Consider the following 16877-nt stretch of genomic DNA (forward strand, 5'->3'; position numbering starts at 1 on the left):
AGGTAGTTGAATTTTTATCATCGATTTTAAGAAATTATTGGCGATAACCACATGAGCTGACTACACCACATCTCATCGCTCCTTCATGTCAGCGACAAAATCTCCTAAAATAATGCACCCCCTAATATGAACCTCAACCACCGTCCCCAACGATGCATCCTCATTCCTCAAATTCGCCAACTCATACATTATTTTTGACCCTACTCCTAAGAGAATTGATCGTATCTTTGGCATAGCCAATATCCTCATGAGCATTCTTCTATAAGACTCGTCCTTTGGAGATACTCACCGTCTCATCACCAGAGTGCGAACTCTTTGAAGTTTCTCGAGTTCACCCAGAAACGGTATCAAGACTTCATCGAAGCTTCTGACAACATTTTCCAAACTACTCGTAGTTTTGCAAACATCCATATCCGTATCTAATACAAGTTTTCTTACGCCTGTACAAAATTTGTTGATAAAGGGGATGTATATGCGCAAGTTGAGTAACAGATCTACGCCGTGACAATGGCACCCCAGGGGTTCCCGCTCATGGGTTTTTGGAGAGCCTGTGAATCGTAAAGTGTGAATTGAAGGTTTACTTCTAGGTCCGATTGTGTAGAGAAATCGGATGAATGGATCGTAATAAGCCCAGCCCTCCAACTTAAGAATTGGGACACCCCTCTCAATCTGATTCATGACACGTTTGATTTTGGATTTATATTGTCTAGCCGACAATTTTTTGACCGTGAGACCGCTGGAGATACCCTCTTGGGATAAGGTAGGTTTATCGGGACTTGGCCAGTGGTAGTTGCTGTCCTCGAATAACAAAGAAGATGGACTGTCATAAAGCATGATGCTGTTGCCCTTCATCTTGAAGCTGTATGCATTATCTGCATATAATATTTGTGATCCAAGCTCCCATAGTTGCTTGCAAGTACGTAAACATGTTGCATCTATAAGAGGACGAAGAACTCTTGTAAGCTCAACGTACGGAGCTGAGTCAGGAATGTCTGGTCTAAGACATACGTTCTTGCGAAGGATCACATCCGAGCCACTCTCGAAAGACTTGTAGCCGTTATAACAAGGAGAGTTTGGGAAAGAAATTCGATAATCTGCTTCAAAGTATGGTTCACAAAAATTGGAAGTTATTACTGTCGGGGTAACAAACGCTCCGCCTGTAGCAACAAGTGTGTAGGCGAAGATCCTCTTCAAAATTTCTGGTCTAGATTAGAGATTAGAGCTTTCTGAAGTAGGGTCGGGAACATACCATTTGGAAAATTGGAAATATGGAACCGATGAGTTCTCGGAAGATTCCATCCAGGCCCGCTTTGATGGGTGCCTAACAATTTTCGAATTTCCTCAATCTCATTTGAGATTTGATCGACGTCTTTAAGTGGACGAAAAGCTCCGGGATAGAAAGGACCTCTGAATGACAATTTAGGATTACCTTTTTGGGCGAGGTAAGATTTTGAGCTCCAGCAGTTTGCTTTATCATGAAAATAATAGATATCTTCTAAATACGGATGATTATTAGTAGTGTCATTTCAGAATCGGTCAGAATACTCACCAATGTTGTAACAGTACAGTACGCCGTTGACCGTGAAAGGTAATTACGACAACCATCTTTCATGATCATTCTGAAGTTCGATGTAGCATGTGGTGCCCGTTCTCCCCGACTTACTATCTGGTTTCAACTGATTAAGAATAGCTTTTTTCATTTTAGTGCTGCGTTCCACTTCTGGATACAACGTTTATAACAATTCTTTCAGGTCAAGTTTCGCAGGAAATTTGGGAAGTAGTAATTTTCCAACTGGTATGATATTCCTACGCGCTTCTTCATCGGCAGGTGGGAGTTGAGTTTGTTTTTTGCATCCCGGATCACCCATGGGATAACAAAAACTCATGCGTCGTGACATTTTAAGAGATTTGTGATGTCGATGTTCGAGTATTTGAAAAGTTTATTGGAGCTTTCAAACTCAATGAGAAGTGGTGATTAACGAAAGAGGAGTTTCTAGGAAAAGGGACAGTGTTGGATATCTTTGTAGAAATGATGTTGCAGGTGCAGAGTACTGCAAATGTTGAAAGCTTAAGGATATACTACTGTTCATTGACTGATCATTATCTGAAAGTTCCAGTACATGCAGTGAATACGATATAATTACAGTGAGGGCTCTGTATAAGAATTTAGTTCAAATTTGATACCCATTGAAATCACTTTCTATTCCATCATGACGTCTCGGCTCTATTGCCTTCAAATTAAGCCTTTTGATCTATATCTCCAAGGCCAATTTAATTATCGCCAGACGGGTCAAAATTTGTATTATCTATATTGAAAGCTCACCCTGTGAGCTTATTCGCTAGAGGTTCCTTCCTATACATAAAGAGAACGACCATAATACGCTTCTTCTCATATTAAAACCCCGAATATCTTCGCCGAGCTTGCAACCCAAAGAGTCACCAATACCAGTCAGCTGAGTGCACAAGCACTCCAACATCAAGATACAATAGGTTATTTAACTTCACATCTGTGCCCTACTAAGATTGTACCCGAAAATACTGTAAAAAATACTACAAATGTAATCTTACTTGCTGAGAAGCTTACTGCCAACATGAGACCACAAAATCAGAGAAAGGTTGCAAACTACCTACAAAACAACAGACAACAACATTCGACGTTTCCCCTCAAACACTAAGGGAAATAATCCCCATATACAAACCAATTCTTGATCTGACGCGTGGATAAGCAGGTCCGTTGCACCGAAGAACCAACTTCATACTGACACACATACATCAAAAACTACAAGTATCGATCAAGACATGTGGTATGGGAAATAAACCGCAGGTTACGAAGCGGTATTAGCTCACGGAATTCTCAGAATATTCAGTGAGAAGTATAACAAAACTTTCCTCAATTGTTACTTAAAATGACTGTTAAGAAGATATCACATCCTTCATACTAGAATCAGGTATTTGCGAGTAGTAATGCTTCATCGAATAAAACAATGAGCAGCATTGGGGACGCACATCTAAGACTACTATCAAGAACAGCAAGAGACGTGAAATATAACATTTTCATAGAGATGCCGAATCGAAAATATCACCCTACGGAGGAGATCCTCACTACCCAGCATATATGGCCAGCAAAAATTGAAACACACAACAGTAGTAACCATTAGCGATGCTTTTTGAGCATCGCGCATCTGAATACACTGTGCAAAAACTTCCAAGTTTATGACATCGCTTATCCTCCTCCCCAACTAAGGAATATAGATATATCGGAAATCACACCACCAAGCACCAATCGAGTGCCCTTTCCAAATTCATCCATCCTTCCATATACATAACCCCCCCAATATCCATTTCCAAGCTCCGAGCTCCGAGTACTCAAATCTCAAAAACAACAACCAAACTAACCCCTGACGCGAAAAAAGAAGAAAAAATAAAAATATCAAGACTTAAGAATCATGGGCGCAAGAGAATCCATTCACCAGTTCCGTTGGAACATTTCTAACCTGACATACCTGGTCGAGAAAGCGACAGAATTCCGAGATCTTACTCAACCTGATCTTTCCATTCTGGAATTATATTAATAAGAACCTTAAGAATGCTGATGTGCTAGTGAAGGAGGAGTTTTATGAGTAATAGGAATAGGATGAATTATTCTATGAAAAGACTCCTGTTGTGAACTGTATTGCAGACTCTGTGAGGAGTCTACCAATCAGAATGAAGTATTGAATGGAGTAAATGCTGTTAAGTAATCTACCGCAAGCTCCGTCAAATATAACAAGATCAAGCAGCAAAAGCCCACGAAACCCTACACATAAACTCTGACAAATCCCCCAATGAAGAGTGTGCCAAAGATACTGACGAGCGCTCCAAAAGAAGCAATTGAAAAATCCCAACATGATTGCCAACAATTGAATCCAGTTTACAAATTCCCAAACTAACACAAACAAAATATGTTTTCCTTAAAGCACTCTACATAGTTCTAGCAACCACCCAGAAAACACCATAAATAGTGACAAGCGCGTTACGACACGAAAATAGAGAAATATAAGCGAGTGAAAAGGAGTGATGACAAGGGGAACAGTGGTAGGGGAAGCGGAGATTCTAAGATAGATCATCCTTATTTACACCTATTTCGTTTTATCACTTCGTTATGAATCAGGTCATTCCAGTTCCAATATTCGAAAAGAACTCAGCGACTCAAAGTTTTTGAGCAATCGAAGTGTATTCATAGTTTGGACCATTTGAATCTTCTAATCGAATTCGATACCTAGGTAGTTTAACTGAATTCAGAAATCCAACCCATCTTAACTCTTCTCACATCCAGCAATATGAACCATTCAAATATGCACAGTAAATCTATCTTTGGGAATTAGTTGGTTATTCTACCTAATCACATTGAATCACTCTGATTATTCAAACGGTCAATACGCCCCCAAGAGTCCAAACCATTCGAATATTCAACCTAAATTTAGTAATCTCATCATATTCATTCAATCGCTCCGAGAATGTGAACCTTGGGAACAACAATCTAAATTCACGGAAACACTTTGGATAGGTATTCAAGTCGAATTCAACACTCACCCCATCCAAATACTCTTATCAATTTCCTGCGTTCTTAGTTCCTCACTCCTCACTCCTCACTCCTCACCTCTCATCATCAATTCAACTCCTATACCTTCTAGCTTTCGAATCCCCGATCCCCCACCCTCTCTATTCCCTCACTTCTCTATTCTCTCACTTCTCAACTCCCTCACTCCTCAACTCCCTCACTTCTCAACTCCCTACCTGATCACTCAGCCACTCAGCCACTCAGCTCCTCTAACTTCCACTTTCGCAATTCCCCAATTCTTCACTCCTCACTCCCCACTTCCCGTCGCTCCACTTCTCTATTCTCCATCATCTAATCCATCATTTCTTATTTCACACCCCTCACTCCTCAATTCTCGCTCGCTTAATTTCTCAATTCCTCAACACCTCGACACCTTGATTTCTCAGCTCCGCAGCTCCGCAGCTCCTCTGTACCTTTTTTTTAAAAAATAAAAAAAAATTAAAAAAAATTAGATTCCCCACACCCCCCACCCCCTACCTCCCAAACCATCATCACCAAGCTCCTCAGATCCTCAGCTCCTCAAATTCTCCACTTGTCCACTTGTCCACTCACTCCTCCGCTTCCCACATCAACAATCCCAAACCCCACCAATATCAAAAAATCAAGAGAGAAACGAACAAGGAGAGAGAAACGAGAAAAGAGGGAATGCGGTGTAACAAATGGCAAACAATCAAGAAGAACAAGAAGTGCATGAACTCATAAAAAAGTAGAGAATAAAAAATCCTCAATCCTACGAACTTAAGAAACTGAAAGAGAAAGTAGAGGAGAAAACCCCCCATGAAATATCCCCAGCTCACTGAGTAAAGAAAAAATTTCTCTTGTAATAAATCCCTCAAGGTACGTGTGGTTACGAGCCGAACCAAAAGAATCCGACATCAATACCTACCTACCTACCCAGCCAACTTACAAACATAACTCACAACCACCATCAATCACTTCTCAGCATCTACTAGGTATACACACAGTTACACGTGATATATGTTCATTCTACTACCAAAGTATTCATCCACATTAACAAAGGAAACTAATATCCAATATCCAATATCCACCTTCTCCCTTCCCCCTCCCTCCTACCACTCTCCCTACTCGCGCTCCGGGTATCATTCTAGAACTATTAAAGAATATGTATGTATGTAAAAGAACCACTCTAAATATCAGCGGTAATGGTATAAGAATTTTTGAGCTCCATCTTTCCCCTCTCCCCTAAAATATTCTCAAACTCAAAGGTCAAAATTCAAATCGCAATAGAAATTGTAAATAAAAAGAAATGACAAAGGAAATTTTTCTAATCAACGTCCAAATCCTCCACTATAGATTCCCGCCATCTCATCCACTGTACTTTCATCATCATCATAGAAACCTTCCTCACTTCCAAAATCCCCAAGCTCTTCACCTAAGCTCATTCCCAAACTTGGTTGCCCAAGTGAACTTCCACGTCTACTTCCATTACCCAACTCCTCATGATTCGACACTACAGCATCGGTATCATAGCTGCTTCTCGACATCATCGGTGGAGTCGCTGGTGCTTCTCTTCTAACTGGAACTTTATCTGCACGTCTGGGTGTTGAAGTTCTTGAACCAAGTCCACCTTGTCTAGCAGCGAATCGTTGACTTGTAGCGTTGAAAGCACTTAGTGCATTATCCCTGGCGAAAGTGGTTGGTTCCCTACTTATAATGACTGGTGGAGGTGCTCCAGGAGTACTAGGGAACTGTCTGGCACTACTAGCGGGTGGTGTCATTAATCCATTCAGAAATCCAGATGAACTTCCAGCTTTAGATGGTGTTGAGCGACCGCTTGAGGTAATATTGCCATTGCCCCCACTCATGAGAGCACTTGAATCCTTTGCTTGATTCTTATTTCTCCAATTTCCCCAAGCTGCGGCAAGTGGTCCTACGGCATTTGCAACTTGTGCAACTCGTGGACTAGCTGCAATAGAAGCCGCAATATTGGGAAGATTGATAGCTGAGCCACCATTCATAGCTCTTTCACGCTCTTGTTCCTCCATCTGAAGATTGGCACTCAATCGAATAGCGGCATCGCGAACATTGTCTGGATTATATGTTCCTTTAGACAAGGCCTGCACAATATCCTGGAGATCACTCTTGCGTACAGATAGAAGTTCTCGTAGCCAGCTAATCTCATCATCACGTTTGCTAATCTTTGTTGACGCTTCAGGGTCCACATCCATCAACTTCTGTTCGAGATCTTCAATCTTCAGTTCACGATCTTGTAATTGATCTTGTAGAACCATGATAGATTCTCGAAGTGCTTGTGGTGAAATTTTCTCTGGCACATCCAATCCACGTGTAGATACTTTTTGTAGTGATGGCGATGGTAAGGATCCAGCTACACTTGCAGATCTTGCAGCTTTAGCATGAGTAGCGGCGGCTTGTGCAGCAGACCTAGCAACCTCTAACTTATCCTCTAAATGACTAACGCGATCTTGAAGATGTTCTGTTTTGGCCGTGCTCAAACTCAATCGCTCCAAAAGATGTTGCTCTGATCTTTGAGCATCCACAATAGTATTCTCAAGTTGTCGCTTCAATTTATCTTGTAGATCCTCAAGTTGATCTTGGTGCTTTCTTGTGATGTCATCAAACATGTCTTTCTTGGCAGTTTGGGCAGCTTCTAAAAGCATATCGTGTTGTTCCTTTGCAGTCTCGGCATCCAATTTGACAAGATCGATCTCAGCTTGAAGTCTGGAGATTTGATTCTCAAGTTCTTCTCTGACAACATTGACCTCATTATTGGCGGTCTCAACCTCGACTTGCATGTACTTTCTGGTGCGTGCAACTTCACCCAAGCCAGATTCACGAGCCTCCTCAAATTCTCTCTTGTATCTCATAACATCTTTATGAGCAGCATGATTTTCATTTCGGAGTTCGATAACGAGAGCTTCCAACCTCTTGCACTCATTGACGGCTCTCATACCTTGTCTCTCGCCACTTTCTAATCGTTCAATTTCCAGTTCGAGTCGTTCCCTTGTCCTAGCTTCGGCATGGAGTTTAGCGTCAAGGACTTCCTGTCTGGCAAGTAATTCCTGTTCCTTCTTGGCACGATGAGAATTTTCTTGTGAAATGTTTCGGGCAGCGGTGGCCATATCCTCCTGCAAATCCATTAATTTCGATCTCATGGATTCGCGGACTCGGATACTTTCCTCCATCTGGTTCTTCAAGGTCTCAATGGTCCTCCTAAGGTTCCTATTGGTTTCATTGGCTTGTTCCGCATCCTCGCTATGTCTCTTGGCGGCTTCCATGGCTCCTTCGGCTTCCAGTTGCCATCTGTGTGCTAACGAACGTGATTCTCGTAATTCTGACTCGGCCATGTGGATCGTGGCAGTAAGATCTGCTTCGGTCTTGTGAGAGTTCTCCTGAGCCGCTTCCAGAAGAGCGATGCGCATAGTTGTCTTATTTCTCGACTCTTCAATGCCTCTTACCTTGTGATCACGATCTTCCGCAATCTGTCGCATCTTCGCATCCTTTTCCAACATGGCGTCACGAAGTCGATCTTCCTCCTCGGATGAGACACGAAGTAGACGTTGAGCTTCAGCCAGACGATCTTCAGCCTTTCGTCGATTGACAAATTCAATCTCGACCTTTGAATTCTTTTCATCGACAATTTGTCTTAATCGAGTTTCTTCTTCCAAAGAACTTGCCAAAAGTCTTTCTGTCATAGCCTTGGAATCTTCAGCAGCTCTGCGCTTCTTAATTTCTTCCTCAACCCAATCATCAGCCCGATGAAGCTTTTCCTCCAGCTCAGAGATTCTAGCTCGAGTACTCTCTTCCATCTCAATGTACCTAGAGTGGGCTTGCTGCTCAAGAGCAGCGATTTTTGCTTCAGCCTCGGCTAGTTGAATAGCAGAGACATCATCATTCTTGACTGAATCAGGTAATCTCCTTTCAACAACTTCTTCAACAGTCTTCTTGAGATCTTCCACATTGAAAGCTGATCGTGAGGATTGAGTAAAATGTTGCTTCATTTCATCCAAAGCTTGAAGAACATTGCGCGAATCAGGCAACATCGATGCAGTTGTTGGGGTAATGGCAGTTTGAGGTCTTGATGAATGAGTATTCAGAGCCTCCAATACGACCATTCTTATTTTCTCCAACTTTGCGTTCCTTCTTGGACTAGCAGATCTTCCAGGCTCTTCATCATCTTCATCATCAGCATCGCTAAGTGCACCAGACATGCTGCGTTGCTCTCTGCGATGTGATTCAGTTTTGACGGTATAAGGTAACGCATGCAAAGAATCTGTAATACCCTCCAGAATCCTTTCGATTGGATCCAATCTGTCAGCCAACAACGAACCAACGATATCGTTAACACGATTATCAAAGAAGCCAATTCTTTCATGAAGTTTAATTTCCTCGCCCTCACTGAGAACATCATCCCAATCGCTAACCGGAAGACTATGTCCAGTATTAAGCCGATGAATGGGTGATCCGAATGCAACAGTAGAATGAGGATCCGCAAATGGATCATCTTCGGTTCCCATGTGAGAGTATACTCTGCCAGGAGACATATCACCAAATTGACTATCATCTGCATATCGTCTTAGACCTGGGCTTGGACTTGGAGCATCGCTGCGCATAAGGTTGGGATGAAGACGAATCGGAGATGACATCGAAGGAATCTGTATATGTCTTCGGGGACTAGTTTCATGCCATCTTGGAGTATCATCTCCATTAGAGACTGTGGCTGGTGACCGTTCCGTTGAATTGAGATGTCTCATAACAGCATCAATCTCCTCGAATGTTGGATCTTGATCCTCTCGAATCTCACCCTCCTCCAATTCGGAGTCTACATCGTATTGCGGTGGACTTTGAGGTCCTGGTAAAGCATTTTGGAAATCATTCACTTCATGAGGTCGTAAGGCTGGCGATTCTGTATCGGATACCCGAGGTGGTGATGGGCTATCAGCATATCTCGAGGTTGCGAGGCCACCAATCTTTGGAAGAACTGGTGAAGCTGGCGCAAGTACCGGAGCTTGACTTCCACCGAAAGTAAAAGCAAAGTTTTCCTTCGGTTGATTTTCGAAAGGCTCGGCGGTCGCAGAAAGAGATGATGACATTTTCCTGTGGCCACGTTGACTTCCGCTCGCATTCGATGCTGTTTGCGAGTGTGAGTCTTGTTTGGGTGCAGTCTCATCAGCAGCTTCCGTATCATCTTCTGAGTTGGCAATATCGACTCCATATCCAGGAAGACCAGATTCATATCTTTGTGCGGTAAATGGAATTGCAGCATTGAAATCTTCTGCTTGCTTTTGCTGTTGAAATTCAAATGGCGAAAAGTCCGCGCCACTGGGCGGCTTTCCGTTCACATTGGCAGTAGGTAAGTCATCTGCGCTTTCATACGAAGGTGCAAAGTTTTCTTTATCATCATCAATAGAAGAAACATTGGACACTTTTGGACCTGACTGTTCTCGGGTAGTTTCCTGAAGAGGTACAGTTGGCTCAGCGAACAGAGGCACTGAATCTCTATTATCATTGTCTCTACGCATCCTCTTGATATTGTTTGGATTTTGCATCGGGCGACCATCTTTACCTTCCATCGTTTCCTCGGTCTCTTTCGAGTGACTACTATCAGGACGAACAATAGGAATCGCTTTCGACTTTTTGGAAGGTTTCGAAGTGCTAAGAGAGTTCAGGTCGAGGCCACCAAAGATGGGGTTCTGGGGATCTTCATTTCCAGACGCTTCACCCGTAGAAGTGATAGAGCTTGAAAAGCTTGGAGTAAATGTTGGTGCATCAGGTCTGAAGCTTGGTCCCTGGAAGTTGAATTCGCTGTGTCCTGGTACAAATCCCGGCATGTTGGGAGAAAATACTTGCGCTGGGGCATGAATTTTACCGAATGAATTCTTCAAAGTGTGATTACCAGAAAGTTCAGGTACACCAGGTAAAGGTCCCTGATGAGCAAATGGCACATAATTAACAGCTGTGTGTGCTGGTTGAAAGTTACCACTAGTGAAAGAGAATTGATTCGGTTGGAAAGAGCTAGCTGGATTGAAATTGAAAGGGCGTGCTGCAACATTTAATGTTGACATAGATTGCTTGTTGGCGCGATGAACAGGTTGGTTAATCTTCGATTGAGTAGATGCAGCATCAAGCCATGGATTGGTAGACATAGAAATATCCCTATCATGACCAAATGCAGGTGCACGATTTTGTAAAGTCGGCGTGCCCATATTGCTAGGATTAGTCTCAACATCAGACAAGTCGTATTTCGCATTATCCTTCATACCGCGTAACGGAGTCTTCGATTCTCCACTTGACGTGTCTTGCTCAGAATCCTGGAATGGGCGTTGAGATAGGGAATGGCCGCGACTGTGAGGTTGTGGGTGGTGAAGGACTGGTCCCTCTTCAGTTGTTTCTATCGTAAATCGGGAGGATCCGAGTCCACCACCAACAATTGAAGTATTCCTCATGTGAGGTACAGGTTTGTTCTCAAATTGCTTATCCATTTCCCCATGATCCGAGTGAGGACTGTAATCATCACCGTCAAGCTGTCTTTGAAACTGTTCCTCGAGATGATATTCAGCGTCATCAATCTCTCTCTGTAAGCTTGCGCTCGCATTATGCTTGATGTTTGGTTTAGCTTCCAATGTTGGTGTCTTGGATGGACTCTTGCTTGGAATGGGCACTTCCACTGTTTGCTCATCTTCGCTTTCACGGACTTCTTGAAGACTTGGGGATGCGCGAGCACGAGCACCTGCTAACAACTGGTTTTGCATGAAAACTTGTCGTGACATGGCATCACCAGGGCCTTGTGGAAAGTAACCATCCTGAGAAAGAGGTGAAGCGGGAGATCTAATAGAGCCCAAATTATGCATCGAAGGAGATCCACTTCTATGTCCATGTTGGTATAGCATTTGCTGTGGAGACCAAACACCTGGCGATGAGGTTGGTTGTGGATATTGAAAAGGCGAGCCAAAAGGATGATCCCCATTTCCAAACGACACCGAATTGTGTCTCATACCACCAAGTTTTCCATGCAAGTGCGCATGCATTGAAGCAGGAGAAGGAATAGAGCCTTGATTGGAGCTTTGACTTGTAGATAGACCATTTCCGGGCATCAAAGCAGGAGAGAAAGGAAGATTGGAATTATGAGCCATATGGCTACTCGCTGCCGACGAAGTTGGTATGGGAGGTGAAAATGGCAATGGTGGGTATTGCATCGAAGTGCGACGACTCAAACTTGCTATCGCTGGAGATATTATAGGGATCGGGTCCTCATCTCCTAAAGAAACACCTAGCGCTCGTAATTTGGCTTCTTTCAACTCTTCGACATAAGCGTCCCATTCTACATTAATCCAATCCATTAGTACCTGATTATTAAAAGTAATATGAAAATGACCACATAAACATGCATGCTCCCTATTTCATACTTGGCGCAAAATTATCTCGCGTGGTTCAAATAAGCAATGAAGGAATGGAAGGGAGAACGCCACGGATTGGTATGAAGGGATGGTTTTTTCCACTACATCTGGCCCTCTTCCTTTCAATTTCAAGAAAACAAATGACAAATAAACCCTCTATCTTACCTCTCTTGTCAGGAATGCTGACTCTGAAATTTCTCTGATCTCTCTCAGCATCTACATCCGCCATAAGGGGCCAACCATTTCGGCTCTGACCGGGACCTCCTTCACCTCCATCATCAGAGCCAAGGTTGAATCCACTGGTATCATAACCCAACTCCTCCCAATCTTTCAGCATGCCAACCACATCTTTTTGTGTCATCGGTTTTGGTGCCCCTCCCCTCTTGCCGCGATCTTCATCCCAAGGAAGTAAAACCAAGATATTTTTGCCCTTCCATGGGACTTTCTTCTTCAATCGTGGCGCTAGCGGGGTAGTGGGAGATGGCGTCGGATTAGGCAGAGCTTTGGCTGCCCATTGTGCCATCAAAGGTGGAGGAGGAAGAGGTTTTTCATCTACTGGTGTATGATTTGCCGAAGTTCTCTGCAAGCCATTTTCATTTCTGACAGACATATTGGAGGATTCGTCGCGTACTGAAGAGGCAATATCTGCTTGTGTCAAAGTTTCCCCGGTATCCTTTCGTCTATGACCACTTCCAAAATCCCACCTTGGTTCGTGACTCGGTTGTGAATGTCTTTGTAACGTGGGAGTTCTGGGATCGGATTCTAAAGCCGAAGAATTCGCTGCGCCCCCTGAGATTGATCCGCTCAATGAAGAGTTCTCACTTTCTCCAGGATCGTCACTGAGCCAGTTGTTCCTTTCTGTTGATCCGCCTCCTGTATGTTGACGTATCCAATCTTCGGTCAATCGATGTGCTGGACGTCGAGCTCGGTTGGCTAGTACGGCTGCGCTGATGAGACCGTCGTGGGACACAAAATCCGGTTCTGTCTGAGACCTTGTGAAAGCTGGAGGAGGACGCAAGAACGGCGTGTGCAACTCAAGATGACGAATTGGCAGATCTTCCGAGTCTTCTGAAGCTTCACTATATGCACTTCGATAGAGTGAACGACTTCCCACCGAAGATCCTACTGGGTGCTGATACGGAGATCCCCAACTAGCTGTAAAGAATGCACTTGTGTCTGTTCGAGGTTCTGATGGAGGGCGTGAAGGCGGAGTTCCAAAAAGATCGATGGTATGACCGTATATTGTTGGTTCTGGTAGAGGTGGAAGAATAGGAGACGACCCTCCACCCTCAGCAGTTGAAGTAGTTGACAACGCAGGAGATTTCGATGGATCAGGATATTGTAGTTCGAATCCTGCCTCTGCTGTCGTCGTACGAGGAGGTGTTGAAATCAATGATTGAATATTGACTACGAAAAGAAGGAAATGAGCGGATTAATAAAATTCATAAGGTCATAGGAATAGAAATTCCAAATCTCCAGTATTTTGCCGAATGAGGGAATGAGAAATGAGGATGCAGGCGGATAACAGGAATAATAAGAAAATAAAAGTATTTAAAAAAGGAACAACTCACCAAAAGTTTTAGAGAACAGGGCAGACGATTTTATATTCGTCTGTCACTGTATCTCTTCCTTCCTTTTGATTTTAAAAGAAAATCAACAATTGTCAAGTACCTATTATTAAATTATGTGAGATGCCTTTCTTCACTCGGACCTCTTGTATTATATGTTGTTGGGTATTTGGTTTGTGTTTGTTGATAAGAGTGAATTGAATGTAAATACAAATTCGGCCTTCATTTCACTTCTTCACTGCGTCCATTACCATACTGTAGAGATAGAGTACATTGTAGTAGGTATTATGTACCATTTACCGTAGAATTGTCGCGACGCGTTCGGTAATTAAAAAATGAATGGAGCGAGTAAAGCGTCTGGGTCCCTTGGGGTTGGTTGGCTGACAGGGAATTGGGGGAACTGGGGGAACTGAGTACAAATTATACCATATAAAATAGCAAAGGTGTACTTCGAGTTGTAGGTAAGGTCGAGAAGCAAGAGAGGGAAGTTGTCTTGTAGTCGAAAGAGGAGTATTCGATTCAGTATCTTATGATTCCCATGACATGACAATCAAGATGTTAAGAATCAGGAATTGGATAAAGAAGGAGAATGGGAAAGAGTCTTGCTGGCAACTTTTATTGATAGTAACCGTACATACAGTACAAGAAGAATTGCAATCGTACAGGGGAAAGGAAATGGAACATCTAACAACCAACGGCCAACGAAAGAGGTATATTGGAAAGAGACGTGATACCCTTCCTTACCTACCTAGGATTACAAGTACGACTCTGAGTCCCTACATCAAATAGTTCTTCAAAATAGATTTAGTATGTTGCAAAATCCCAGAAGAATCAATCAATAATGAATGAATGCATTGACAGCAGTAAAGGGGGCTTTTGATTAATATTTCTTAGTCTTCTTAGGTTCGAGCACAAGGAGCGAGCCAATACATTGAAGAAGACAACCATAACAATAATCATCACTATATCAATCAATTGGCAAGACGCTCCGCTGGCCCTCCGGGAGCCACTGCCGTGGAGGCAGAATATTTCAATCAATTCAATCATAATACCCAAATATCACAGGATTCAAAAAAACAAACAAATAAATAAGCAATATATCTTCAAGCAAAATAAATCTCACCCATCAACCTCGGAAGTCTTACAATCTCTCCCGGGTAATCATGGCCAAGTAAAACGTGGAGCTATCCCATTAGTTCAGGGTCTTTTCACGGACAGCTACAGACAGCTAACAACTACCAACTAACACCACAGCTAACGGTCCGACCCGCAAAAAGTACGCCATATGCGTGGTCTCGGTTCAAGAGCCACATTGTTCCATTTTTCACCATAATCCATTAGACGAAGATGAGGGACGAGAGAGGGGCATTCATGATAAAAGCTTCAATGGTAAATTCAAATATATGCGCAAACATGGAGATAAATCTTCGTCCCTTGCATGAGAAAATTCCCCTAGGGCAGTAGATGAGATCAGAGATGCACAAAAGGCGTTGCCAAGCCAGCATGGCATTGCAAAAGAGCGGAGAAGGAAGAAGATAAAACAAATGGTATCTCGAAATCCAAAGCTAACAATCTAATCGCAAATTCACAGTCATATTCTTCCCTCACTTCAATATCAAATCAATATGCGAGCGAACGATCCCCCATATTTCCACAAACTTTCCCCTTTCTTGATGCAGACCCAGGCGATAATTTCGGAGCTCCGAATCTAACAGCTCAAGGAGTATTTACTGCTTCGGTCACTGTTCCAGACTCCCCAATGAGTTTCATCCGCGACGGATCCGTCGGAACCGGTAGATACTGGCTTCCATGGCTCATCGAATGCCTCGAAGGAGAAAACATTTACACCCCAATCCATTATGCCACAGATTGCTTCACTCCAGAAAGTTTGTGCAGACGATGTGCCTGGGACGGCGTTTTGGTATTTTGAACCTGCTGTTGGCCAACCTATTGAGAAATCATGTTAGCATATAGGTAGGATTTGAGAATGGAAATAGACCATGGCGTTGAAAGCGTCATGCCTAGGACAACTTCGGATACTGTGAACTCGAAAGTAGATGCAAAGAAATATATATCATACCAGTCTCTCCAACCCAAAGTTCAGGTCCATCAGTAGCAGATCCAGCAACATCCTGAATGTGACCAAAAGCTTGCATAATATCATCAAAGAAACTATGCGTTGCATTCTTCAATTCTTGTCCCTGCCAATAACTGAAAGCATTGCACAACAAGATATCCGCACCGCCCTTGATAACATCATCGGCTGTACCATCCATATATTTATTCCAACTATCTGCCGTTCCAACTTTAAAGTCTCCATTCAATGCCTTCTTGACATCCTGAATCTTCTCGAGAAGTTGTTCACCAGTGAAGTTTCCACGATAGAGAGATTCCGAACCGACAGTGATGGCGTAAACCTGATCGCTATATTGAGGCGCATACTTGACTACTGCTGCTTTATCCGCGGCGAAGGATTCATCGGTATCTGGCCTTATTCACAATGTTAGCTGCGCATCCTACGTCCGTACATCCATTTTTCATCACATCGGCATACCAAATACCCAAAACAACCTTGAAGCCCTTCGACTTCGCAGCCGGCAAGATTTCCTTCGCAGTATCGCAATCGCTTGCTGCATATCCTCTCACGATCCTAGCAGTGCTCCCTTTAGAAATCGTGTCGAAATCCGCTTCGTAATCGGCTGTAAATTTACATGTACCATCTGTCTTCTTGTCACCAAGAGCAAATCCCAATGTACCTGCTGCAGTAGCAGTGGAAAGAACTCCAGCGAGTGGAAGAAGAGTTGCGAGGGAGCGCATTGTAGTTTAAGGTTGTGAGTTAAGGTTAAAAGGACTGTGGGGTGTGGAGATGGAGGGAATGCGCGTTTGCTGTTTGTTTACGTGTGTATGCAAAGGGAAAGTAAATAAAAGAATGACTTGCGAATTAAATCGACTGATAATTCATGGACTGTTCAAACACTTAAGGAGTGGCAATTGCAATGGCAAAATAGATGGTGAGGTGAGTGAGGTCGGTTGATAAATTGTATGAGAAAGTTAATTGAGATTTGAGGTCGTACAGTATCAAGGGGGATTTTACGCTTTGCCGGAAAGGATTGAGTGAAGAGATTGGATGGCTTGGCGGGGTTATTATTATTATTATTGCTACAAGAGCGCTTGGCATTGAAGAAACACGAGATGAGAAACATGAGATGTAAAATGAAATGATAATGAAAGGGGGCGATCTTGGTAAGAAAGATATCAAACATTTTCAAACTTAAATTATCATTAGTATATCCAATGTTCATCTTCCGTGGTTCAATCTACCTGTCCAATTCC

General features: G+C 43.0%; 3 protein-coding genes across 3 annotated transcripts; all 3 read right to left on the reverse strand.

Annotated features, from left to right (window-relative positions):
• Positions 1 to 285: 285 nt before the first annotated feature.
• Positions 286 to 1700, reverse strand: Bfra_002098 (uncharacterized protein; the record flags this gene model as incomplete). The annotated part of the gene is made up of 3 exons (XM_037332521.1): positions 286 to 1199; positions 1250 to 1495; positions 1664 to 1700. The coding sequence occupies 3 exons, from the start codon at positions 1698 to 1700 to the stop codon at positions 286 to 288; spliced, it is 1197 nt and encodes a 398-aa protein (XP_037196675.1).
• Positions 1701 to 5889: 4189 nt separating this feature from the next.
• Positions 5890 to 12586, reverse strand: Bfra_002099 (putative myosin class ii heavy chain protein; the record flags this gene model as incomplete). The annotated part of the gene is made up of 2 exons (XM_037332522.1): positions 5890 to 11900; positions 12142 to 12586. The coding sequence occupies 2 exons, from the start codon at positions 12584 to 12586 to the stop codon at positions 5890 to 5892; spliced, it is 6456 nt and encodes a 2151-aa protein (XP_037196676.1).
• Positions 12587 to 15252: 2666 nt separating this feature from the next.
• Bfra_002099ca (putative glucan -beta-glucosidase protein) lies at positions 15253 to 16361 on the reverse strand (the record flags this gene model as incomplete). The annotated part of the gene is made up of 3 exons (XM_037332523.1): positions 15253 to 15491; positions 15625 to 16029; positions 16106 to 16361. 3 exons carry the CDS (start codon positions 16359 to 16361, stop codon positions 15253 to 15255), a joined length of 900 nt encoding a protein of 299 aa, XP_037196677.1.
• Positions 16362 to 16877: the final 516 nt, after the last annotated feature.

The sequence above is a fragment of the Botrytis fragariae genome, assembly GCF_013461495.1.
Source record: "Botrytis fragariae strain BVB16 chromosome Unknown tig00000006, whole genome shotgun sequence".
Lineage (NCBI taxonomy): Eukaryota > Fungi > Ascomycota > Leotiomycetes > Helotiales > Sclerotiniaceae > Botrytis > Botrytis fragariae.